At 45.3% G+C, this 18,433-nt stretch overlaps 1 protein-coding gene across 6 annotated transcripts in view; it reads right to left on the bottom strand.

Annotated features, from left to right (window-relative positions):
• Positions 1–18,433, bottom strand: part of Sipa1l2 (signal induced proliferation associated 1 like 2) — a 161,354-nt gene that overhangs the window by 68,714 nt on the left and 74,207 nt on the right. For 4 of the 6 annotated variants that reach the window (XM_027404807.2, XM_027404809.2, XM_027404805.2 and 1 more), the window contains 2 exons: positions 10,805–12,549; positions 1,052–1,185 (listed from right to left, as the gene is read on the bottom strand). In XM_027404807.2, the coding sequence (XP_027260608.1) occupies positions 1,052–1,185; positions 10,805–12,290 (1,620 nt within the window). In that variant the 5' untranslated portion in view covers positions 12,291–12,549. Of the gene's footprint in view, positions 1–1,051; positions 1,186–10,804; positions 12,550–18,433 lie in introns of those variants that run through there. The other 2 variants (XM_027404810.1, XM_027404808.1) reach the window with 1 other exon arrangement.

The following is an 18,433-nucleotide window of genomic DNA, read 5'->3' on the forward strand; positions in this document are numbered from 1 at the left end:
TGTTGCTTTGGTCGTGGTGTCTTCACAGCAATAGAAAAGTAAGTAAGACACCTGGATCACCATTCCAAGTGGTCATGAATGATACCAAGTGATCCTACTGTTTGACCATGGGAACTGAGTGTGGTTACGGGACACCTGGCATGTGCACAGTGTTCTCTCAGCATGCATAAAGCCTGTGACCTGCACTAGCCACACTGCCCACAGACCTCAAGGCAGGTGACAAGTGTAACAGACATCACAACAGCTGGTTTCATCAATTATTTACATTTAATTACTATCTTAAACTTTAGTCTGCACAGGTCTATCTTCAAAGCTGTCACTCAAGGAAAGGGCTTAGCCCATATGAATAGCCAGCATTGAGCCCAGGGCACCAGGACATGTGCATAGACCAATTGAGACATACAGAGTCACCATACTGACAAACAAAGGAAATTAGAAAATCTTATTTTTTCTGTCTGACCTAAAGTGGCCAGCTGGAACACTCTGGAAGGTCTGCCAAATGGACCCCACTCTGATTCTGTGGTCACAGGACTTAGACCTGAAGTGCAGGGGAATCTGATTCCTTGGGGGGGGGGGGTGTTGGTGTGCTGCTTAGCTGCACAAGGTGTGCAGTGATCTTGATTTTTACTCAATATGAGGCCAGCTGGGCACAACAAGCTTTATGCCATGGTATGGACTGGATGGACACGTGTCCATACTGGTTATGTGTGCCTGTCAGATGCCAGCCCCACTGCAAGCTGCTTCATCTTCTGTTCTAGGTTTTAAATTCATTTCCAAATTCTGGTGTGGACTGTATAGCTCACATCTGTCCTCAAGTCTCAGCACCAGAAACTTCCATCTTTACCATGCTATTATGTAAGGTGGTGGTAAGACTATGGCCACTTAAGATCCAGGTCAGGCTTCTAAGTATTCACTTAGGATAAAAAAAAAAAAAAATCACATAACCATCTTTCAAAGTCCTTAAACATTAGACGACTGACATTAAAATTAGGCTTTCTAAAAACTTAACTGAAGTGACAATGAGGATGGACTTCCCACAGTAGCCTCTTACCTCACTTGTCCTGAAGGCTACCCTGTAGTTGAACTGGGACCCTTCTTTCTCCTTGGGATCTTCCACCTTCTCCCTCCGGATGCTGACTGCCACAGGGCCAAGGTTTTCATCTATTCCAAAGTAGTTCTGGTGCTCTGGGATTCAAGAGATCAGTGTCAGTGGAGAGAGTGAGTGATGCAGCAGCACCAAGGAAGTGCTGCAAGACTGCACCATGATCCCTATGCACTGGCGGAATCTTCTTGCTTCACCGTACTCATGGTCTCTCTGCCTTTTCATTCTGCTTTCCATTGTCAGTGTCATGAGGGCCCATATGCTGAAGCTGCCATTCTGCACACAGTGCCATCAGCAGGATGGGTGACCATCCTCAGCACTGTGGAGAGGCGTGGTTCCTCGAATCATCACCAAAGGCTGCGCTGCTCCCTTCCATATTTAAGGCAAACTTCTCTGACTGAATGAGACTCCTGAGGTTACCCAATGAACAACTCTGACCTGTCGAAGTAATCTTAGCCATCAGTGGTGTGACAAAGGTCACCCTGTCATTAAACTGTCTCTAGTGTCTAAGGAGAAATTTAGTGACAGGAAACACATGATAATTACTGTGCTGGGAAGGTCACTGGTCCTACAAATCCACTTACTCTCTTCACCAAGCTGTCAGTTCACCCTTTCTTTCCCATAAATCCCTGGTCCTTGAAAGAGACCCAAGTCACACAACACCATGGCAGGAATGGACTTTGGAGTGTCTCATCTATCAGACACAGGGTACCACAGGACACATTTTCTAATGGACAGCCTTCACTCATCTGCATAGTAACCACATGCCAGGTGACACTTAGCAGTGGGGACACAGGGGGACATTCAAGGAAGCAATTCACACTCACAATGTGAATCTCCTGGTTAGAACCCTTCCAGTGATGGGACAACCCTCACTCTGTGGACAACTTTCTCTGCACCACAGAACGAGGGGTCACCATGACCAAGCAGCTTCTACAATGATGTTTCTTCAGAAACAGCCCATCTTACTGCAGCACAGCAGAGGTAGCTGGGCTGTGCAGAACAACTGCCCATATGCCCATTAATAGAGGTTAAGAGCATGTCTATCGTCAACAGCTATATCATACAGAGCAGGTGTGTAGAGCAGGTAGTAGATGTGAACCCCCAGATACTGTTTGTTCATTTCTTTATGAACACAGCCTGGTCAATTCTCCAAGGGTTGTATCTTTAAATACTGATTCCCACCCCCCACATTCTTATGCAAAACACCACATTTATCCCCTCTGAATGCTACCTTCTAGGTTTCTGTTAATCTTACCCATCTCTCAGGTTTTGAGTTTGGGAAACCTGCAGAATCTGCAAGGCTCTGCAAGCTGTGGTTTTATATGCTCTAAGAACTTCTGGATAGATCTGAAGTCACCAAAGGGGCAACTGCCTGCTTCACTCCAGTCAATGCTGCCTAAATTGGTTCTGAAATACAAGCTGTTCATTTTATACTGATTGGGGACTAGATTAGTGTAACACAGGTATTTTGTCCTTCTGGAACCATGCAGAGCCAGAAGCAGCAATGAGGTTACTTTTGGGGTGGAAGGTGAGTCAGTTTCAGAATGGAGAAAGCCTATGTGGTGGGTACATTATGTGTTGACACCAGCCAAAATAATAGTCACAGACCTAACTAACTCCAGTTGAAGAAGCTGATCAGCTTTTGTGACTTGAATCTATAGTTTAATAATAAACAGCAACTGTTTATTAATTGTTTATTTCAGTGTATTTTTGATATTCTTGACATTGCATTAGTGGAAAGGAGCCCAGGGCACCGCACTAACCCTGTCTTTACAGCAGACACAGCATCAGTACAGAACATTCCAAGCTGCAGCTTAGGCCTTTACTGTTGCTGGCAATACTCTGTAGCTCTTTGTGGTGGTCACTGGTCTTTCTTCAGATTTGATCACAGGTTCATGGTATTTTAGAAACCATGCCCCCTCACCCCCTTCATGTGTATGTATGTATGTATACATATATATCCATATATATATATATGTACATAGGCCATATATATTTTAAATATGTGTATTTAAAAATCTCAAATTTCTAACTGTGTTTTCTAGCATACTGCTGAAGATTTTAGATCTGAGTTTTCCATTGGTGTTTTTAGGTGACTGCCTGAGAAGATTCAGTTGTATTCAGTCTTTTCTTTTTGTTTTGTTTTTCGAGACTTTTTAAGAGGACAGTGGTATATAATACTCCACTGAATCAGAAGCCATATTTTGAAAAACTGAACTATTAGTTCTTTCACTAAGAATGACAAGGACACAAACTAGGGAACAAGAGAATAAAGGAAGGGTATCCCTCCTTACAGCTCTTTCTGACCTATGCCGCAGCCACATCTTGCTTCCATTTCTGGCTCTGGCTCTCTCACATGTCTGTATTTCTGAATGCACATGCAGAGGTGAGGTTCCCATAGTCCACAGGCACCATGCCTGTGCCTGCAGATCGTACAGTGGTTATGCCCCACCAGTCTTTGTTAGGAACCTCCCAGTGCTTTTGGTTTCAGCAAGAAGTCTACAGGATGCCTGCATGTGTTTCTAAAGAAATTAACATTTTCCCTAGATCTGAGAACATGCTGTCTAGCTCTTATATAGAGCATGTCCACAGACCATGAAGATGTGAACAGAGCTCTGCCCCCTCCCCCACTTCCCCAGAGGAAACAAAGGCAACACTTTCAAAGAACATCCTGCATCTCTTTCAGGAAAGACTGGAGAATTTCATCCGAGAAGCCCTGCCACTCTGCACAGAGACTTGTGAGTAAGCCCCTCTTAGCTTAGTGCATTCAGACCCTCATAACCCCCCCCCCCAAGTCTGGCCTTATTTCTGAACCAATGAGCTGAAGATTTCCATAAAATTGTTTCAAGAGTAAATCAAATGAAATCCTTCCCTAGCAGGATGGACGCTGTGAGAAGGCTGTTGATAAGTTGAATGAAAATCCACACATCACTCAAATATAACAGAACATGATAAAAGAACATTGGTTAACAAGATTGCAGTATGGGAAATGAGAATCACAGCATCTTGGTGGTATATCCTGGATATTCTAACAAGAAGTGGGAGGAGGGGAGTCCAAACTCCAACGAAGTAAAAGGCCTGGGGTGCCCTGGGACCCTGGCTCAAGGCTGAGTCTGCAGTGTCTTAGATGGAGATTAGTTGTTAAGTCACCTATGAAGTGAGCAGGGAAGGACAGGCAGTCTGCACACTTAGGCTCAGGCTGAAGAGATAGATGGGAACAGCTCTGTCAGGTTGTAGTGCCCAGTGGTAAAGCACACAGGCTCAGGACCCATGTTCCTCAGGCCTCCACCTCAGTTCCACACAGAGGAGAGACCTGTGACCACTGTCTCCTACAATGTAGCTTACTAGTACTGCCTTACAACAACTAGCTAGTCACTCTGTGTTTGCATACTGCTGACTGGGATGGCATGTCACAGCTGGTGGCTCTCTGAACTCCTGAGACAGACTGTGTGTTACCTTTCCCTCTGTGTAACTGTGTGCCTTCATTTCATATCATTGTGTAGTACTGTGCTCTAGGATCTGTGGACAAAATACAGTAAGAGTGGGGCAAGTGGGTGAGTGAAGAAGACCCTGTCTCAGCAGATCACTGTGCAGTCATGCCCAGCCTTGTAAACTTGTTTCCATGCAGGAAAATCAAGGTATTAGTGCTGCTGCATGCCTCAGACCCAAACTCAACCAAAGCAGAAAACCCACAGCACTAGAAATAATAAAATGTTTAAAATACTACACTTTGCTTCATACAAATCCAACGAGCACCCATGTTTCAGATGGGGCTGAAGGTAAGGGGATAAAGTGACTTACAGTAGGAAATGATCAACTGCAAATGTTAGAATGTAAACAGACAGCCTGGCAATAGCACTTCTGTGAACAGCTTCAGGGGTTGACTTCATGTAAGATGTAAAAACTAAGCCATGGGCTGGGGAGATGGCTCAGTGGATAAAATGCTTACCATATGAATTACCATATACAAAATGCATGAAGACTGGATTCCTAAACTGAAATGCCATGTAATTCCTGATAGGTAGGAAGAGGCAGGGGTGTGTGTGTGTGTGTGTGTGTGTGTGTGTGTATTCCTGATAGGTAGGAAGAGGCAGGTGTGTGTGTGTGTGTGTGTGTGTGTGTGTGTTGTGTGTGTGTGTGTGTGTATTCCTGATAGGTAGGAAGAGGCAGGTGTGTGTGTGTGTGTGTGTGTGTGTGTGTGTGTGTGTGTGTGTGTGTGTATCTAGCCAGACCAATGACATCAGTAAGCACTGTTTTCACCTGGGAGACCCTGTCTCTAAAAGAAGGGTGAAGAGACCAGAAGGACTCCTGATGTCAACCTCAGGCCTCCAAATGCATGGGCACACACACATACACATGCACATACACAAGCACAGATGTACAACAATATACATGCAAACACACATATACATACATGTGCTAAAAAAAAAAAAACAAGCAAGTCACATGGGAGAGCCAGCAAGCATAGAGACTAACAAATGACATACAATAGTCATAAGGTACAGTTCCAAAGAAATCAGTACACAACCTGAAAGACTAGAAACTGAGGGAGCCATCCCAGGATGCCTTTGCTCACTGTAGCTTTTAGCAACATGTTCTCAAGAGGAGGAAGACATCTCTGAGCATAAGTAACAGGCTACCAGTGAGGCACAGCTGTCCAAATTCACAAAAATAGCAGCATCCTCCTTCCTGTTTCTCCATGGCTGACCCAAGACCTGCTGATGTCCAGTGTGACCAGGCCTTTGCTAGTTCTTCTACTGAGGACTCCCTGCGTCCTCACTGCCCACAGCAGAAAAGCAAGTGTGTGGCAATGTCCCTTGGTGCCAGAGTCCCAAGTACAACTGGGTAGTTCCTCTTGCTAGGAGCTCCTGGACTCAATGGGGCCTCTGTTTGTGGTGGTGATGAGGCAGGGAAAGAGGCTATGCAGAGTCTATCAATGGTGTCCTCAGGGAAGAACATGTGTATTAGGAAGTACTATTGTTAGGTGTCACTCTGTTCACCCATGTGAATCTAAGTGTCCAATTCCCTATTACTTTAGTTATCAATTGTAAAAAATGGGAAGAAAAGGCAAGGGTCATGAAATTCAAAGGAAACACAGTCATGAATCACTCAGCAGTGAGTTCAGGAGATTCATAAGACACACCCCTCCCCTAACCCACGACCCTACAATAATGACACTGGAGTAAGTGTGTCTGGAACCAGGTGGTAGGCTTCACTAGACACAATCCTAGCCCCATCCTACCCCCTCCCCTTCTGCTTCTCTCCTCATCTTTTAACCATCAAAACAAAGTATTGCCTTTTAATGCTGTGCCTGCCTGTGGCAGGGACAATGGCTTCTTTCAAGAGAGAAAGTTCTCACACACTTATGTAAGAAATGCATGGGGGCCCATGCTGTGTGATCAGCACTGGCCTAAGTCCTTTGCAGGACTTTTCTGAATCATTAGCTCATTTTAAAGATAGAGCTAGGTAGAGTACAGACCAATGAGTGTTTCCCACTGGGCCATTCTGTAGTTCTTGGTTACCAAGCGTGGACTTCTAAGCCATAGTTACAATGGATGGGCACTTCAGCCTTATGGCAAAGGGGCAGTTCCCAAGTCTCCCATCCACAAAATAGTAAAATGGTGTTGTGACAGGAGAGAGGGCTAGCAGGTTTTTTGTTTCTTTTCTTGCTTTTGTCAGCAATGGCTAGTGAACTCAGGGCCTTATGCATGGTAGGCAAGTGTTATAAAAACAGCCCTGCTCCAGCCCAGAATACACTCTTCTTGGCCTCACTTATGCACAGCATCCTTCACTCTGAGTGCTGCTGAGGAAGGCTAGCACTGGAGAAAAGGGAGCATCTACAAAGAGCTGGGTGGAACAGCAGTTGGAAGTGATGAAGATGTGGATGGAAAGGAGATGAGGGCGCCCCTGGTGCAGCATCACTTGTGTAGCACCACTGCTGCCATGACGGGAACCTCATGGCACTCTGAAACCCTTCTGCTCCTGCTCCTTCCATGTTGCCTCCACCCCCGAAGGAAGCTGATATGACAAGGAGGGATCTAGTATGTCCTGTCAGGTGCCTTTTATAAAGGAAGGAGGGAAGAAGGAAGAAAAGGGGAGAACGAAAGGACAAAAGGGAAAAGTGAGGAAGCAAAGAAAGGAGAGAGCGAGGGAATGAGAGCATCGAGGTTAGTGTTGTCAGCTTGACAAAATCCAGAGTCATGGAAAGATGGGCCTTTGGGCATGCCTGTGGGGGACCATCTTCACCACATTAACTGATACAGGAAGATCCATCTTCATTGTGAGGGGGACCATTCCTCAGGCAGGGAATCCTGGACTGGATAAAATGGAGAAGACATGCTGAATATCAGCTTGCATTCCTCCCTCTGTGTTTCCTGATGCTACATATGATGTGACCAGCTGCTTCAAGCTCCTGCTTCCTAGACTCCCCACTGTGATGGATTCTACCTAGACTGTGAGCTAAAATAATCCCTTTCTCCCTTACATTGCATCTGTCAGAATAGTTCATCACGGCAACAGGAAAAGAAGCTAAGGGGGACAGAGGGAGAGCATGAACTCATGGCATCCCATCTGAAACACACCCTGAAGCTGCTGCTGCTGCTGCTGCTGCTGCTGCTGCACATGAGTCCATAAAGAATCATGAGCTGAATCTGATATGCTTGCAGAACTCTTCCAAGTGGCCTGTGCTACCATGGAGAAGCCCCAGAGAGAGACAGTGGAATTGTGGAGCAAAGGCCCCAACTTTTCTTTCTGGTCATCACCAGAGAGAGTGAGGGATGTTATTGCTGCTGGCCATGCTTACTGTCATGCCCATTTCCTTTCAAACTCTCCAAGGATGCAAGAGAACTTGTTTGGACAAGTCATGCTGCTGGCTCTGTTTAAGGTGGCCAGACACTCCCTGGTTGATGGGTTCAGAAAGTCACTGAATCATCGTTTAGTGACTGTCATGGGACATATCCTGGCACCAAAAGCTACCTCTGAACATCCATGCCCAGTACTTACAAAGCCTACACATCAGACAACCCACAGTACCAGGAGTTTGTGGAACAAAGAAAAAGACAAAAGGTTATCAGCAGGTCCCCTGAGAGCCACAGAGAAGAGCTTTGAAAAGGAAGGCAGCTATCTGCAGAGCCCACCCTTAGAGCCTGTCCTGGTGGGTCTCCTTTTAAGCAGTGACATCTAATTGCTGGAGAGCTTGTAGGAGTATCCTGTTCTGCCTTGTCTAGTGACTAAGGCTATGGGGTTAGGCTATATTCTGTATAATCGAACCCTTAGGTTCACTAAATGTCTGGTCTCTAATGACTCCATGCAGACACTCCTGCTGCCAACTTTATCTCAAGTCACACTGGGTCATGAGGCAGAGCTAAACCCTGAGGAAGCAGGAGTCTCCTTTGCACTGAAGCCTTGTATCTTTCCCTTGAGGCCACTTCCCCTCAGCCTGGGGCTTAGCAGGGTTCTTCCCAGCAGACAGACATAGAAACGGGGACCTTAGGGCCTGCTGCACATCCCCTCATTCTGATGGCTTTACACAACCGTCTAGAACTCAGCTTTCCAGCTACTCCCTGGGTCCTCTGCTAAGCCCCCAATCAGAGATGAATCCAAGACCCTGGCACTGCCAGCCAACACAGGTATCTCCTCACATTCACTCCAGGGTTTGTACACACCAAGTATTTCTGGGAGCTTATTAACTTATTTCATGTACTGATCTAAATAGTCTGACAGTGTTGATTCCAATGCTCTCCAGTGTCTTTGTCAGCAATGAGAAAGGGCAGAGAGGTCTTAAAAACAGTAACAGATGAGCACAGACCAGACTAGTAACCACCTCCTAGGATAGACTCTGAGGCTACTGCTAAGTCCAGTGGTGGCAATGGTCCAGGGCAGTAACTTTGGCTCTTCTTACACACACTTTGGATGTGAGACAGTTTGAGTGGGAATCTATAAGCATTTGTGTAACAGGACCATAGAAACCCTTACGTCTTGATTCCTGATGTCCTACACTCTCTAGCACTCAGCTGCCCAGGTGCTGAGCTACTTATGGACTTTAGAGTGTGACAAATCTAGACTGACTTCATGTGCCTGTTTTCAGCTGTAACAAGGCTTGGTGAGGAAGCCTGCTCCTCTGGGGTCCCTTTTTGAAAGCCAAAAGCAACTGACTTCTTCCTGGAGACCAGTCCTCCACATGTCTAATAACTGGGACTCAGGGATGGACACAGCAGTGAGGATGGCAGTTAGACCATAGCCTGAAACACAGTTCAGAGGTTCCTGGGCTTTACTGTGATAAGGACTGAACTCACAGCAGTAAGAATGGAGAATCGGGAAAGGAGTGCATTGGTAACTAAAACCTGGGGAGAAGACAGCTCAGACAAATGAAAGTGGAAATAACTTATTTTATATTATATCAAAGACTTTTGCAATAACACCAGGAGCTTTTTATCTCTGCCCATGCAATCCTATTGTCAGGACCATGCATATCTGGCTAATCCATAAATCTCTTTCAATAAGGCTTTGGCCCATCCAATCTATACATCAACAAGGCAAGAGCAAAGAATGGCGGGAAGACCCCACAGAATCACCCAGTCCTCAACAATGTTAGGAGCTATGAAGAGGAAAAACACAGATATAATCAGATATAATCACAGAACCTTTAGTAAGAAGGGTAAAATCTAGATGAAGCCTGATGTCAGAGGAGGAGGAGGCATGCCTTGGTGGAGATTATGAATTAGCACAGCCAGATGCTGGGTTCCTAACAGGCTGCAAGGTTCAACTACTGACCAAGCCCAGTGGGTCAAGGCCCTGGGATCCTGAGGGAGTTGCTCTAATGCAGTAAAGCTCATGGCAGGCTCTGAAGACATAGTCCTGGTATGATTTCAATATTTCTCCCGCATTTCTGTAGCTGGCGGTGCTACTTTGGAGGACCCTAGAAACTTCAGGAGGTTCAACTTACCTGGAAGAGCAGGTCATTGGGGTTATGCCATTCCTGACCCTCAGTCTCTCCCCCTCCCTCCCTCCTTATCTACTGTGCAGTGAAGAAAATCTCTGCATAACATGCTCCCATGTCCACCCTGAGAAAAGGAGGGCACTTGACTATGGACTGGACATCCTTTCCCCTCTTAAGCTGTTCCCTCAGGTGTTGGATAGTTTGGGGCATATTGTATTTTGCAGGACTACCCTCTGAGCCAAACTGCTGCCAAACATCTTCATCAAATCACTAGTGATTGCTTGCAAAAGATTGTCATAGCTGGGCTTTTTAACTGGTGATGTTTTGTAAAATGAATGGTAGAGAGGGTGATGGGACCTTACTGGAATACCCAGCCATTCCTCCCAGTCAGCTGTATGTTAATTCTGCTCTAACTGCATGTGGTCTCAGAGAGTAGGAGAGTAGATAGGCAGGGCAAGAGCTAGGGAAGAGAGATCCCATCTATGTAGTCACTGGGGAGTCATCACGCTGAATGTAGACCATTCCTTGTGGCTGTTGTAAGGCCACCCATACACCTGTTCATAACCCCTTACCTACATTCTGTAATTAAGCCTAATAGACCAATCGGTTCCCTAGAGTGAATGCTGGTAGAACTGTACCTTGGTTTGTCCTTGGGTCATGGGGGAGCAGTTGTGAGTGAATGTTGTTTATGTGTCCCCCTCAGTAAAGGAATGTAAGAAACACAGCAATGTGAAGTGAGAGTACCAGAGCCAGGTGCTTACCTTTGCCATAGAAGAACTTGCGGTAGTAGTAGGCCCCAAGGTCAACGTGCTCTATGATGTAGCGCTTAACCTTCTCCCTGTGGATGGGCTGGTTTTCTCGAGGCACCTCCAAGACAGAGACACCTGCATTGGTACAGTGTGAGCTGAGGGATGACTCAAAGGAGCAGCTTTCCCCAGAGCTGAATGAGGCTGAGTTGGCCCGAGAGAGTGCAATACGCCTGTCGCCCTCTCCACCAGTCTCATTTCGGAAGTAAGGGCAGCTGAGGACCAAGTCATTGCTCTTTCCATCACCCTCATCAGCATCCGGGTTCTCTTTGGAGTTGAGGTCCTCCTTGCTGCCCAGTGGGGACTCACAGCCTCCAGCTGGGCCTACGGGAACTGGAGTCTGTGATGCAGCCGAGGCCCCAGTGGTTATGTTCTTTCTCTTCCCCACGCTAGCCCTCGTGGCCATGGCTTCATTGATATTGAAGAGGATACTCTGCACATCATAATGGGCAAAACACCTCTGGCAACTCCAAGGGCGGATGCCCCGGTCCAAGCGGCCCTCCTCTAGGTCAGAAGTGAACTTGAAGGTCTCATGCTCACTTTTTACCGTCCGAAGTTTTCTGAAGAGTGATGTTTCCACTGACTCTGATTTTAACCTGCGCTTGAAGGGCTTGTCTCTGTCCCTCCCCATCAAGAGCCCGCCATCCATGTAGTCCAACCCTGAGATGCGGACAAACTCTCCTCTAGAAATCTGGGCTGCAGCATGGAGGCTGGGGGAGATAGCGGTATTACAGGGGAAGAAATCTGGAAACCCAAAGGAGCTGGTCACCTTAGGATCGTAATTCTCCACTCGGTACCCTCGGAGCATGGCAAAAACATTCTCTCCAGACAGACCCTGCCTATCAATAGATGAAGTGCTCCCATACTCCCTGTGCAGGGCAGCTCCAGTGTTGGGGTTGACTGCATGTTGGTCCAGGACATCTTCAGTATCAATGTCACTAATGGTGACATCACTGTTGCTCCTTTGTCGTATGGGGTGGAGTCCTCTCTGAGGAGAATGGACAAAGATGTCTCCAATGGTGTACTTTGCCTCCACAAAGTCCAGGTCCAGCTGCTCCTCTTGCTGCCTGTCACCCTGGTCATTTTGGCCATTCTGGATGATGGAGGTGACACTCTCATAGCTGGACTGAGAACGGCTTTCCCACAGCATCTTGCAAGCCAGGTCCTTGGAACAGTCCTTTTTCGGAGGCCACTCAGACACTCTGGCCCTCACTCCCATCTTGGGCACTGCTGGGGTACCATTGGCTGGCCCACCACCACCTCCACTGCCCTCACTTGGACTGGAGGTGTTCAAAGTGGCAGGTCCCATGCTGCCATTGATGGCTTTAAATTTCCGAGCAAAATAATCATCAGACTGCATGGTTCTGGAAGGGTCCTTGAATTTGGAGGCAGCTCTGCCAAGCTTGTGCTTCTCTACCTGTGATGGCCTTGGGTCACTCATGTCCACAGAAGCAAGAGGCAGTCATCAGCAACAATGGTGTGAACCTACCTCTGAGGTCATCACACAATACTATCACAAACAGACAGAAAGGTTGGTTGCCTGGAGTTTCTTTTTCACCCAAAGCAAACAACATCCTCAAAGCACAGTTTCTCCAAAGCCATGGTAGAGGTGCATTCCAGTGGTTGCAGTGACACTGTCCCTGATTCTGTTCTTTTCAGCAGCACTCTTTAAGACACCTGTCCATAAGCATTTCCTTCACCTGAATTAAAAGACAGAAAACAGTCAATTGTGACCTATACAGTCCAGGTCAATGCAGGTCTACAGGCTGCTTTCTTTCATCTCTCACCCCTACAACATTCTCACACTGCTGTGTGCATGTTACATTGTCACATGGCTTAGGTGTGCCTGTTTATCCTGTTGTGCAAGACTGACTGGCACTCTCACAGAAAACCAAGACCATTACTCTTAGACAAACTTGCCCAAGATGCAAGATTTACTCCAGGCATTAGACATCAAATAACATTAACACATGGAAACATACAGGTAGAAATGTGATTGGATCTACTCTTTTCTGTCTTTCTCCTTTATTTTATCTTTAACCATACAAACACATTGCTAGCATTGCATACTTTCCCAGCTCAGGACAGGATGGGCGACTTATTAATGGCCCCAAGAAAAAAAATAGCTCTTGTCCTTCCCATAAGCATAATATCCAACTACAGTTCAGTTGGACAAGATTAAAATCCCAATTAGCTAAACAGTGTGATAACTTTCTAAAAAGCTCCTGGTGGCCACAATGAATAGATGAGCATCCTTGAGAAGCGCAGATATTTTCCTAGGGTAGCAGCTGCTTTGCTTTGTCCCCAATACTAAAAAAAAACCTATCAGTCTGGATATGGCCTTATGTTATTTACCCCAGAGTCATTATGTAACTGAGGAAATAAGGGATGTTAGGATATGACAACTGAGAGGAGAAAATACCAGATATTCAGACATCCTGACCTGTGTTCTCAGAAAGACAGAGGAATGACTGCCTCTTCTCAATCTACCTAGCATTACTATCGTTAAAAGGATTGTAGACTGCTACAGATTGCTGTCATTTCCTATACAATTTAGACTTTTATGTAACCAGTCCCTGAAAGCCAAGAGAGTGACAACAGAGGCAGAAAGGCAAATGATTTCTCCCCTCTTCTCCTGAAAAGCATCTGATTCAGCGAGCTGGGTTTCTGTAGAACCTATCAGTTCTGTAGATGACTGCTTTTTACAGGCAATACAATTTTAAACTTAAGAAGGACAATGGTTGGGGTCTAGTGAGATGCCTTAGTGGTAAGTGTTTGCCATGAAAGCATGAGGACCTGGGTTGATAGTCTAAGAACCCATGTAAAAGCAGGCATGGCTATAAGTGTCTACAGCTCGAGCACTGGCAAATGGAAACAGCTGGATCCCATGTTGACTAGATTGGCTAGCCAGTCCAGTCAACATGGAAAGCTCCAGGTTCAGTGAGAGGTCTCAAAAAATGAGAAGTGCATTAGAAGAAATAAGCTGTGTACTCCTCTGGCCTCTGCAAGAGCGCTCATGGGGGCACATGCTCACGTATACATGCATGTTTGGTACAGAGCTACATGAATCCCCAACAGGTAATACCAGGAAACTCATCTTTAGGTTCCTAGTATTAATATATAGATCTGTGTAGAAACTCCTGCTCTAGTATTTAGTTCTTACTCACTTTACTAACTTATGGAGTCATAAACAGGAACTGAATGTTCATTCCTCTGGCCAGTTTCAAAAACAATAAAATGTACCAGAAGAGCCTAAAATTGATGGAATAGAAGTGGACAGGATAAGCAAGTCAAAGCTACTTTAAAAAAAAACAAAAACAAAAACATGCTTCTTCTCAACAGACAGACCCCATACAGGTTTTTTAAATAAGAAGAAAAACACAAAGGACACATATTCAAAGCATTATTATGTTAATATAAGCATAAAGAATACCTGAAATGACCACGTGACAAAAAATTGAGAACACATAGGAAACTAATAATGTCCTAGTAAATTCTCCAAACTGACTTGGGAATGGAAAATCTGAATAGATTCACTGCCATTGACAAGAACAGAAACATTTATTCCTAACAAAAATATTATAAAAATATGTATGGAATGCCGAGGGCCATCCTAACAATTTCTCTGAAACTCTCATCTTCCTATTTATATAACTAATGTTATCTAGAGTTATAGCAAGACTTTGCCTTCCTTTTTCATGTCCTGGCACACACTGAAGGACCAGTATATACCTAACATATACAACACAAAGTGGGAAATTGCCAAGACTCCATGCACAGCCAATAGTCCGACCACAAGTGGCCCCACCCACCATGGTAGAACTAAGCCAATCAGCATCTCACCAAGATGCATGGGGCATGCTGATGTTCAGCTAGCTCTCCAGGACTACTGAGGACAAAACGTGGGCCAGAAAAACAAACCATGAAGCTACAGAGTCCTATTTAAAAATCTTCTTGGCTGGGTAAACAGCTGAGTTACAGGTGGAGCACTGGATGAGTAGAGAGACTCCATGTATTGTTTGAGCTCTGGCTCTTCCTTTCCCTCCCTCTATGTGCCCCTCCGTGAGCTCTGGCTCTTCCTTTCCCTCCCTCTATGTGCCCCATTTTTGGGGCAGTACCAAGTACCTTCTGAGTCTTTTCGCACCCACCCCCACACTTTAGGGCTGTTGTCTGAGCTGTTCCCTTTCATTGGAATACCAACTGCTGGGCAGAGCTGACCACACCACCAGGCCACTCTCCTCTCAGCTTGTGTGTCCCTGTGCCATGTTCCCATGGTGTCCTCTACTTTCTCTCTCTTTTAAACTTTACAGTAGCCTCCCGAATCTGTGTGAATCTCTTCTCAAAGCAGCTCTGTGGGTCCAGGGCTAGTAACACCTAAATATAAGAGACTCAAATGGTATGTCCATGTACCTATTAAGCAGGCTTTAACTGTAAGAGTTCAGGCCTGGGGATGTGGCTCAATTGGTAGAGTACATGCTGGCATGCATGAAGCACTGGGTTTGATCCTTACCCCTGCATAAAACTTGGCATGGTGGTGTACTCACTTGGGAGGGAAGACTGCCAGATCAGAAGGTCAAGGTCACCTTCAGCCTCATGTTGAGCTTGCGGTCACTCTGGACTACACAAGACTTTGTTTTTAAAAAATAAAAAAAGAGTTCACTATAACTTTGCAGATACATGTTCACATGCAAAGGTGGATGAGTGTAAACACCTGGGAACCCAGGGCAGGATATTACAAGCCAAAAGGCTTTCCCTCAAACCCGTACAATGACTATGAACTTAACAACCAATAGCTATTCCATTTTATAAAGAAGGCATCCCATCCCACTGGAGTACCAGCCAAAGGAGCTGCAGATGCCCCAACTGAATAGATAGCAAAAGGCTGCCACCCTCCATCCTCTCCACATTCTAGAAACATCCCCTGGCAAGGCAGAGTCCCACAGAAGCAAGCAATCAACAGTCCCCACAGTCCATCTGCCATGGGTCTCTGGGCTGTGCAGAACCCTCTTCTGTTGGGTGGCTTCCTAGGAGAAACTCTTAATGTATGCTGTGAACAGTGCGACTGCAAATGAAGATGTCATGGAAAATGACAGGGCACCCAGGCTTCATGTCAGAGTTAGTAGCAAAAGCACTGTAACCCAACAAGCTTCTACCATCTGCCATGTGCTAGCTCTTCTTTCGTTGTCACAAACAAGTACTGGTTTTGATAATACATGTTGACAAATGCAGGGGTCCCCAATGATAAACCCACACCAATTTCCTCATGAAAATGAAACTTATTGGCATATTAAGGAGGTGTGTTGTGAGGTATAACCAGCATCTGACCTTCTAACTGCTCCATCCTGCTAGGAGTAACAAAAGGACCACTGTTGTCTTCTTATGTAAATGGCCAAATAAACTCATCCTTGTAAGTTCCCAAGTCCAGGCACTGATCAGCTGAAGGAAGGAGAAGGCACAAGACTTCCCAGATAGTGAGTTTTCCTTCTCAAGTTCATTTTCAATATCAAGAATACACCACCTCCAATCTTTTGCAATTACTTTCTCTGTTTGCTTTCTTTCTCTCTTTCTTTCTTTCTTTCTTTCTTTCTTTCTTTCTTTCTTTCTTTCTTTCTTTCTTTCTCTTTCTTTCTTTCTTTCTTTCTTTCTTTCTTTCTTTCTTTTCTTTCTTTCTTAGGTTTCATGTAGTCCTAACTAGCCTCAAACTCATGTAGCCAAAGATTACTTTGAACTCCTGATCCTCCGGCCTCTAACTCTCTAGTGCTGGAAGTACAGGCTTGTTCCATATACCCAGTTTATGCTGGAGACTGAATTCAAGGCTTTGTGCATGTTAGGTGAGCACTTTACCTACCAATTTAGCTACATCCCTAGCTACAATTACTTGTTAGTTGTGTCAAATTATATGGTTTTTGCTGCCTATCAAAAATAAACAACTTGTTACCAGTCCTCTGTGGGCACTAGAATAAAGGAAACAAGGAAGCTGTGTGGCCTCCCAGGGCATGAACAAGAGACCGGCACAGTGAGGAGCTAGGGAAGGCTATGAGAGACAGCTAAAGGATGAATTCAAGAACTGGGAACCTGAGAGAAGGATAGGCACTCAAGCTAATGTCTATGGTATTCAACAGAAAAGGGCAAGACAGAACCATACATAGCACTACACTGCTTAAGCACAATTATCTGCAAATAAGATGCATTTCCAAGTCTCCCATGAGACATCAGTGAATCTTAAAAACTAATATTGTGCTTATAATTGAGTCTCTTATCAGGATTGCAGCTGTAGCAAATGGTTGAAACCCACAAAAATGCACAAATTATGAGTCCCATTCATAGAAAAAAAATTATACAGTGCATTGACAATACAAGCACAACGGTGGGGAAAATGCTTATTCTCCACAGCAGAATCCAACCAGAATGTATCAAGGAAAGCACAGAGAAACAAAATTACTCCCATTTTGACTTTCCCTGTGGTCAAGAGGCCAAGAGCTGGGCTGTGGCCTTCTCTGAAGGTCCATAATCAGAGCCACCCAGACCAAGTATGTTTAGCCTGGTGTCATAGGAAGCCACTGACCTGAGAATTGGGCTGTTACACTGGCTCATCTTCTCTGTCAACCTGACTGGATTTGGAATCACCTGGGAGAGGCACCTGTCTGTGAGGGAGTTCCCAGAGAGGGTTAGGTCAGGAGGAGAGATCCACTCTGACTTTGGGCAACAGCATTCCATGAACTGGGTCCCAGACTGAAAAACAGGAGAACTAAGCACCAGCATCTCTTTCTCTCTGCTTCCTGACACGATGTGACCAGCCACCTCACACTCTATTGCCTGCCTGCCAGCCTTCTCCACCATGAAACACTGTACCTTCAAACTGAGTTAAAACAATTCCTTAAATTGATTTTGTCAGATATTTTGCCCAAGAAATGAGAAAAGTAGCCAATATAGCTATAATTAAGTAGCAACCACTATCTATTGATGGACAAATTCAATCATAGTATGACTGCTTTTTGTTAAATCTGAGCAGGAAAATTAGTGCTTCACTCAGATTTTTTTTTTTAAAACTAAACAAAGCAAACCCCTGAACTGTACCAAAGTTAGGTTGACATACACAGTCATGAGAATGCAGAGAGTAGAATTCTCTACTACGTTACAGGGGTAAGCCACCCACAGCTTTTTATTATCATAGGAAGCTCACAATGGTGTTAGCTCATAGTTCCTTAGGTGATTCATGTGCTACCTGGGGGAATTTGCCCCGTGTAGTCTTCAGGAAAGCAGATCCCCAAAGTAAAGTTAAGGTGTTTTCCATCAGTGCACAGCAGGATTTCATGGCAAATGCTGGAAGATTTAGTCTGCAGATAACCCCTTATGTACAGACTTGGAGGACCAAGGTAAACAAGAGAACTTCAGCCATGAGTGTATCAGATGGAATTTCAGCTACTTCCACATGGGCAAGGCCCAGTCTGATAAACAAACTGCTTTCCCCCATCCTTACTAATTGTGAATGGCCCTGGGCTGGCACTCACGATCAGCTTACATCTGTTATCCAGTCCATATGGCTGCAGACCCAGGATGGAGCAGAGACCACCATCATCACAG

Source organism: Cricetulus griseus, chromosome 3, assembly GCF_003668045.3.
Source record: "Cricetulus griseus strain 17A/GY chromosome 3, alternate assembly CriGri-PICRH-1.0, whole genome shotgun sequence".
In the NCBI taxonomy this organism is placed as follows: domain Eukaryota; kingdom Metazoa; phylum Chordata; class Mammalia; order Rodentia; family Cricetidae; genus Cricetulus; species Cricetulus griseus.